Consider the following 9,058-nt stretch of genomic DNA (forward strand, 5'->3'; position numbering starts at 1 on the left):
AAATGGAAAGTCTGGAGAAGCAGTAGGAGAGCCTTCAGTGCTCTGTATCAGTTGTGAGCACTTCTACAAGCTTCAGGGTCAATATATGCTGTAAATTTGCCTTGCTGTTCTGCTGGTTGATCTCCAGGAAGTACATAGATAACCCTTCTGCTCATTGTCTCTGCAGTATCTAATATTATTGTGTTCCAAAATTACTTCAGGAAGCTGAATACCAAAGCATATATATAAAAAGGTGTTTCCTTTCAGATAAAATTCAAAAGGCTATAGTGAGTAACCTGCTCTTTCATTTCAAAAACACTTGGCGAGTCCCCAGGGCTTACTCCTGTAGTCTGCAGTGTTCAGCATCGATACCAAGCTCTTGAGAGAATTTGTGAGAATACTGTAGGCTGAAGTGCCAGGAGAAGTCATACCCGACACGTTTTCCTGTCAAATAGAAGTGAATTATTTTCTAGCCTTGTTGATATCCAGAGTTTTATACCCTAATATACCTTTTTCAGAATGGCCTTTTTGTGTCTCACTAAGTTAAACTACACCATGTTTTGGATTCCTCAGTGTTATCAGATAGCCACAGCCCATAAATCAGAAATGAGTGGAAATTGCTTATTCTTAAGTTGTTATTCACGATATTGTACCTGAACTTTTGTCAAGGGAATCTGATAAATGCATCTAATCACATCAAGATCTGATACTACAAATTCTGGAGGAAAGATTGTCAAAGGTGCTGGTATAAAATGTTGTGAAACTAAGTGCAAACATCTCCTCTTTAATGTTTGTGATTTTCTGCTGAATAAAGACTTGCATTTGCAAATTGTTGTCTAGTACTCAGTTGCACGACACTGATTCTTGTTCCTACATTCACCTTTGTTTCTGTGATTGTCATCTCCTCTAACAGCTGTATTTTATATTTCTTTAGACCAATAAGATTTTTAACTAGTAAGGAGATGGGGGGAGGTTTCTGACTTCAGAAGTTATTAGGCATCCTGAAATAGGACATTAACTACAGGACTTGCTCTCACTGAAAACATGAAGTGCCGTTAGGCTGAGTGTTTGTGATTAAACATAGGAATTATTTTATTCTTTAATGAATCCACTGAGAAGTATGAAATGAATATCCTGTGTTCAGGAGTGTGTACATTGCATATATAAAATGGCCAATTCAGATTTTTACTTCTATATACTCGAAGTGGGGGGGAGGAAGTTGTCTTTTTATCTTCTTTAAATGAGTTTAGGAGTTACTGTACTGAAGCTGAATCATGATGCTTCATCCTTTTCAGTATCCCACTTGTGCAATGAATCAATGCTAGCTTCTTGAGAAGGAGCAGGTTACTTTGCTTTAGATAATATAATTTCAGTTTTACTATATAAGCTTTTGATTAATAATAGATGAAATGTGTTAATTATTATAACTTGTGATGTTCTTGTTACCCTTTCTAATATTTTATACTTTAGTAATTTTTTAACTTTGACTTCCCCTGAAGTAGTGTATTTCATATTTTAGCTACACTTGACAGTGATGAAATTTAGTGAAGAATAATTTCAATGTGATACTAATGTGTGCTTTCAGTCCAACCGACATAGTTTCATTTTGCATAATAAAAGGATTGGGTAAATTTGGAGTTATCAGTGAGAAAGAAATAAAGGTTTGCAGAAGGAATGGGGAGAGGACCCTTCCCATAAGCTCTGGTGTCCTTGAAACTGAGTTTCTATGTGTGGTATTCTATTTTTCTGTTAACTTCTGAGTAGTTTCCTCTGTTCCATTCCTGTTTTCTTTTTTTAGCCTCTCCTGACTTTTGTAATAGCCCAAAAAGATTGAAATTTGACATTGCTTCCTTGACATTGTTCCTTCCCTAGGGAGAGAACCTTCCATCTCCAGTGATACCAGGACAGATTCCTCTACAGACAGCTATCCTTACAAGAAGGCACACCATGAGTCTGTGGTCAGTCACTTCTCCTCTGACTCACAGGGGACGGTCATCTACAATGTGGAGAATGATGCAGCTTCACAAAGCAGCAGGGACACAGGTAGCAGATACCTTTATATCTGTGTGATCATTGTCATTAAATATGATGACCACAGTAGATTCCAGTGAAAGATCCCTCTTTATATATACAACCTATAACTGAATAGCGAACAATGTTAAGTATCCTAAATGTTTTTGGTTCGTAATAAACTGTTGGCATTCACAAAAAATGAACATAATTAAGTGTCTTGTTGGCTTTTCTAGACTTGTATCTAGCCAGACAACATTTACAGTCATATTTTCTGTTATCCAGAATCCCACCTGCTCTCTTTGTTATATAACTCTGTTAAGGTGGAGTCTGTACAGTGCCACCGTATCATTTGGTAAGGGCTGTGTGTGCTATATATTCATCTACGGGCAGTTACTTAATTTCAGGAGTTGCAGCTGTCTGAGAAAGGCGCTTGCGTCAGCAGAATCTCCCATATTTGGGCACTAAGGTCTTTCTGTGTAAGTGGGTTTTGTAGTATGCTTCCGCCTGGTGCAGTACATAAGATTTCCCGCCTGTGCTATGGAAGGAAGTTAAGTGAGAATCTGCAAGGAGAAGACAATCTGTATATATGTTCCTTTGGGCAGCTGAACAGTGTGCCTGAACACTCTGTAGTTGAAAAGAGGTTAACTGGACATCTAAAGGCTTAGATCTCCTCTGTTATTCATTCCCAGTGACCCTAGTAAGCCTGTTAGTGCATACATCAACTTCTAACATCACTTCTGAAAAAGTACTGCATGAGTTAAGGTCAGACTTCTCAAGTATCAGAAATATGATATACTAAGTCTGTTTGAAAAGTTCTTTTATTGTGACCTAAATAGACTTTCTAAGAAGACATAACAGTTGAATGAGCAGCTGTTTGTTGCACTAGAGTGTCAATAGTTATCACACTACTTTGTCCTTTTAGTTGCAAAATAGTTGCTCTCTTGTGTTGTGACAATAAATGCATATCTGGTTAATTTGAAGCAATCTATGGTACAAACATTTTTCACATCAAAGTCTGGAAAAAATGTTTCAAGTTGGTTTACTTCAATACTCTTTCATTCTTCTTCAGAGGTCCAAGTAACTGTAACACCATGGTTTTAGATAGCCTGCCAGTATTTTTAATGTTTTAGCAGATAGTTAACACTGTAGGTTCCAGTCATAGTCCTGTAGAGTGTGAGAAAGAAGGAAAGGTTGGAGCAGAATTTGAGTGATGAGGAAACAAAATTTATTTTGATCTGCAGAGTACAAAGAAGATAAAAATGAAAATGCCAGTACAATATTATTTATATAGTCTGCACAAATGTCACAGAGTTTGTTGGATTAGGTTTCTTCCTGCAAAACTTGCCATGGAGAAGTCAGCAAAAAAGGGAGGGTAGGGGGATGGTAGCAAACATGTAAGCATGAAGTTCAGCATGTAACCTTTTGTTCTGTCATTTTTAGTGACTCTCCTTTTCTTTTTCTTTCTTCTCCTACTGATTCTGTCCTATGTTATTCCCTTCAGCTTAGCCCATTTCACCACGTAAATTCAGTTGTCCTCATCTTCCCTGATTCAGCCCTAACTATAGTCAGTATTTCCCCTTAGCTAGCCACATGTCTGGGCATTTCCCCCTTTTTTTCACCTACCCAAACCTTTTCCAAAAAAGTCAGTCTGCCAACTTATGCAACTGCTTGATCATCAAATACTGATCCGTGGGGCTATAAGGAAGCCATCCACATTGACCTGTCAACTGAATCGTTCTGGGCAAGAGCAGGATTCTTCATTTAATGGCCATTTACCTACTACTCCAGCCCAGAAAATTATGGACCCTATCCCACATCGTCCTCTGGGGAAGGACCACCATTGGGTCGTTATCAGGCACCTGGGTACTTCAGAATGGGGTCATGAAGAGTGGCTGCATAAGCCCTCTCTTGCTCCTACCAACCTGTGCTGCTGAGAAAAATGTGCGTATTCTGGCTGCCCTGTTCATGCAACTGAGATTTCAGTGGGAGGGAGTAGGGGGAGTTCTTTCTTAATCTGTTTTATTTCCTTCTCTTTTCCTCTCTCCTCTCCTCCTTTCCCCTCAAGTTATAAGATAATACTGTTTTTTAAGTCCCTAAAAGATGCATTACAGTCCATGCTGCGAAGGGAAAAAAAAAAAGATTCTCCCAAAGCACTGACTCATGCTCAGTCACCTAAATGCTGCACATCTTCTGTCTTCACTGCCAACATTTCTCTTTTGCTTCCTTAATTTCTTTTCTTTTATATAATATAATCCCCTTGTTTTTAAAGAATTTGGCTACAAAATTACTCTCCACTTTGCAAATGGCTACAAATGTGAGTCTTGTGGAGCTTGCTTTCTGTTGTTTTGATTCCTTTCTGCTCATTTATTGTAGTATCTTTGTAGCAATTATATTTGAAGTTAATTATTTTTTCAACTGTTGGAGGCACAATTTTATGTGTGAAATCTGCTTTAAATGTTGTTGATTTTATGTTATTTTCTAGAGAAAGGGGAAGGCTCGGAACAGCCAGCTAAGTAGTTTGGGGGCTGTTAATCCACCATTGGGTAGTAGGGATTTTGCTTTCCTGTCACCCTATGCAAGGCAAAAGTTGGTGATATAAAAGCTAGAGAAAAGTCTTTGTAGCTTATTCATAAATTCCCTTCTTATCCTGCATCTCTGCTTGGGACTACTCACGTGAGTAAAGTTGTACATGTGTTTGTGCTTGCAGGTTTAAGACTGTGAATGTGTGAGAACCGTAAAATTAAGAAAAGAAAAGGCAATACAGAAAACTTGTGATGCCAAATACTCTTAATGCACATTTGATGTTAGGAAATGGAGAATAAATTGTGTGCAAGAGAGAATATTAGCACTCAGACACATGAGCCTGTAGTGAGGGAAGGCTGTCATGTGTGAGCTGATCCATGTTGATGGTTTGTGCATATGCTCTTAGCTTGTGGCAGTTGTGAATTAGCTGGCTTAGCCCTTGAGAGCCAACTGAGGCTTCTTCACTGTAGACTGAGCTAACTCATTATTTTGTATTTGCTACAGGCAAAGAGAGTGCAGATGAATAGTTAGTGCAGAGCAGCTGATAATGTGTGGTAATTTATTATTACATAGTAACTCGTTCATGTGTTTGAATATTCATTCAACAGAGTAATGTCAAGCAAGCTGTCCTCAGGAGCTATGTGTTCATGGCCATTAAAACTCAAAAAGTGTTCGGACAGCAAGAAAGTTGTGTCTTTAGACTATTAGAAGACAAGGCAGAGTCAACTTTTTCCTCTCTGTATGGATGAGCTCTCGTTGACCAGAGTCCTTGGAGGGGCTCCCTTGCTCTTTGATGACCTTAAAAACAGAACACTCTCCTCTCCCCAAGACGAAACCAAAAACTTTCGAATGCAAAAACTTACCCAAGCCCGCCAGTTAGCATTGGAGCGTCTGCAGCTCCTAAGGAGCAGGAAAGCTTTGCTGCTCTTAGCATGCAGCACACTCAGTCCAAAGGCTCTTGCCATCTCTACTGTGTTCTTCTGTCCTTCCAGGGCACCTGACTGACAGTGAGTGCAATCAGAGGCATGTTTCCAAAAAGAGCTCACAGGCAGACCGCAAGAGGAGTTCTAGCCGATCTCGGCGAAAAGGAGACGAGGCTCAGTCATCAGGATACCATAGTGAAGGCAAGAGATGTTATTTCAAATGTCAGTATCTCTTTCTGCATGTTTTTAGGATCATCAGTGTGTACATGTGTTTTCCCTCTCGTTTCTTACATATTTGTCTGTATTTTGTCCTGTCTTTGCTTTTTTGTTGTTGTTTGGGGGTGTTGGTTGTGGGTTTTTTTATTTAGTTGGGTGTTTTTTGTTTTGGTTTTTTTTTTGCTTTTCAAAGTCTGCATGAAGATGCTGCAAGTAGGGCTGCTAATCTGAAGTTATTTTTGTGGCTTCTGCTGTCTCTTACAAACTGCAGGAGAAACCTTGAAAGAGAAACAAGCCCCCAGAACTGCCCCCAAACCATCCAGCAGCACCAGCAGGCTGAGGGAATTTAAAGAGACAGTGAGCAATATGATCCACAGCAGACCACAACAGATTTCTCAGACCATCCAGAATTCCCCTCGTGGAGGGAGTATTGTGGATCAGGCAGAAACACGACCCTCAAAAAGCCTGTCTGCACATGCTCGAGACTGGGAAATAGAGAGTACCAGCAGTGAGTCTAAATCCAGTTCGTCTAGCAGGTACCGGCCAACCTGGAGACCCAAAAGAGAATCTCTGAATATAGACAGCATCTTCAGTAAAGACAAGAGAAAACATTGTGGCTACACTCAGCTTAGCCCCTACTCTGAAGAGGCAGGTAAGAGTTTGAGAAGAAAGATTTATTTCAGTATGTGTGAAATCTATAATCCTCCACTATCCAGTTTTGTTTAAGTAAAGAAGGAAAGTGAAATTTTGTACGTGGCATTTAGGTCAGTGGAGAGTCATGTCGTTGAAGGCTAGTTTCTGTGTGGGTATTAATTTTGAATATATGATACTTCTCTTTGCTTTCTGTGTGCTAAATTTCACATGTAAGGAAATAATAACTGTCTGTGCTTCTCAAATGGACACAGGGCTAAACTGCTAAGTATCTGGAAGTTCATCCCTTGGAATGGCCTTTTTTATTGGCCTGTTTTTTTCTCTGGCTTGTCATGCTGATTTCTGTGTGATGGCTCAGACTATGGTGCGGCAAGTACCTTGTGTATGAGTGCTGAGTTCTTCTTGTGAGGATAAGAGCCTGGCAGACAGGGATGATTTGTCTGGGACCATTTTACATGGTAGCACCTATGCAGCTAGTACATAGAGACAACTTATATGTAGAGACTTTGTCCTCAGCTTTTCTGTTTTTGAAGGTAGTAAAATCTGTTGTGAAACAACTTCATCTATCTTTTGTTGCCCCTGCCTCAGCCCCTTGCTTCTGTTGCCCCAGTCCGCAAATGAATGTAACAAGTTACTTTGCTCCCTATCAAGAGGGGGGTGCTCCTGAAACTGTAAAGGATGTGGAGAGCAGGTGTTTACAATTTCCTGTGTTTTATGCTGTAGTGCTACTGGAGCTGCTGTGCTCCCATCTTAGAGTGCTTGAAGGACAGTGTGTAGATGAGAAGGAAGAGGTTTGTGTGACTGGCAGTAGAGTTGTGGTTAGTGAGGATGCTGTTGCAAAAATTTGTGGACCTGGAGAGAGGGAGGGACAGATGATATGAACTAGAAGGAGCTAAAGGTTGAAAAGAATTGGGAAGCATAAAGAAAGATACATAGGGAAGATGAAGGGAAAAGACAGCTACAGGGAAGGAGGCAAGGGGAGCAAATTAGGCAAGTGGCAAGACACAGTGAAATCAGTAAGGGAGAATTAAGAAGAAAAGGTCTCCTGTCCTTGATGAACTACTGTTATAGAAACCTCATCAAATCGTAAATGGCAAAATAAACAATGTAAAAAGTGTAGTGTCTGAAGTAGATATGACAGAGTACAATAACAAATATAAACTGGAAATACAGTCGGATATACTGTAAAATGATCTTAGACAAATACAAGGAGTTATGAGGAGGAAAGGATTTTCCTTCCAGAATTGATTGTTCCTTGGGGGGCAATATAGTAAATTATACTGAAGGAGTTTAAAAATTTAAATTTGTTGAATAGATTACTGCCTAATATTACCGGGAATGTTGTAAAAGTATTGGGGTATTTTTCTGCTTAGTATTGCTAGTTTTAAATTAAAGGCAATGCTTCTGGTTTAAGCATTATTGAGAAACTAAAATATGTATAGATGATTTGCTGGTATTGAAGCTTGGATCTTTTACCAAGCTATATTCTTTTGTATTGACAGGTAAAGAGCTTATTGAGAATGAGGTGAAGGAACACGCCGTTCAAGAGACAAGATCAAGCCAGTCAAATGTCCGATACAAACATGGTGTGCTAGGCCGGGGCACCCAGCATCATGTGGTGGATCAACATCCTCATCTAATACAGCGGATGGAGTCTGGCTATGAAAGCAGTGAACGCAACAGCAACAGCCCAGTTAGTCTGGACATGCCCTTGTCTGAAAGCTCAAGCACCCACAGGTAGATTTCAACAAACTTATTTTTTGGAGTGATGAAAGTATTTTCTTTTTTGTAGTTACATAATGGTGTAGAAGAGTTTTTTTAAAATGCAAAACAGTGCTCTGAGCTTGTAGTGCAGGTTTATTTGGGCAGGGGAGAAACAGAAAGGAAATAGGAATCTGAGTGAGTTTGATTCCATTTGTTGTCAGTATATTGATGGCTTTACTGCTAGCAAGAAAGAAAAGAAATGGGGTTCAGCTGAATGAGAAATGTTGACTAAAATGATGCATCTGAAATAGTTGTACCCTTAGTCTATGATTTAAAAGCTGAACTAAAATATCAAACTTCATGCTTGCCCTTTGAACAACTCATAGGCCTTTTTGTTTCAGTTAAACCATTGCTTGATAGAAGTCTTGTACAAAATCAGAAATCAATATTCTTGTATAGAAATCTTTGACACTTTCAGTTTGAGAGGTTCATTAAAGTCTTGAAAGACACTTGTAATATTTATATGCAAAAATAAATAGGCAGCACAATGTATTTCTCTCTGTGGATTAGAAAGCTTCAGGCAGTCACAAACTTGAAACTGTTTGTGGCCAGAATAGTGGATTTTCATCTGTAAGAATCTGTTGAAAACAGCTATCAGACCACAATTCTTATATGCATTGCATACCTGCAGGAAAGATGGGGAGGCACTCTTTATCAGGGAGTGTAGCGATAGGACATGGGTTAATGGTTTTAAGCGGAAAGAGGGTAGATTCAGATTAGATATTAGGAAGAAATTTTTTACTGTGAGGGTGGTGAGGCACTGGAACAGGTTGCCCAGAGAAGTTGTGGATTCCCCATCCCTGGAGGTGTTCAAGGACAGGCTGGATGAGGCTTTGAGCAACCTGGTCTAGTGGAGGGTGTCCCTGCCCATGGCAGGGGGGTTGGAACTCAGTGATCTCTGAGGTCCCTTCCTACCCAAACCATTCTATGATTCTATGACACTCATATGGAGGAGATAAGAATTATTGTCCTTCCTCATGTTAACTTTC

The 9,058-nt window shown here is 39.6% G+C and overlaps 1 protein-coding gene across 1 annotated transcript in view; it reads left to right on the forward strand.

The window, feature by feature from the left end:
* The window catches only part of USP54 (ubiquitin specific peptidase 54), a gene marked incomplete at its 3' end in the record, with an annotated part of 51,087 nt that overhangs the window by 25,260 nt on the left and 16,769 nt on the right, over nt 1-9,058 (forward strand). The window contains 4 exon segments of the mRNA XM_010080096.1: nt 1,852-2,022; nt 5,508-5,639; nt 5,926-6,306; nt 7,808-8,042. Coding sequence (XP_010078398.1) covers nt 1,852-2,022; nt 5,508-5,639; nt 5,926-6,306; nt 7,808-8,042 — 919 coding nt within the window.

The sequence above is a fragment of the Pterocles gutturalis genome, unplaced genomic scaffold (genome assembly GCF_000699245.1).
Source record: "Pterocles gutturalis isolate BGI_N339 unplaced genomic scaffold, ASM69924v1 scaffold49819, whole genome shotgun sequence".
NCBI lineage: Eukaryota > Metazoa > Chordata > Aves > Pterocliformes > Pteroclidae > Pterocles > Pterocles gutturalis.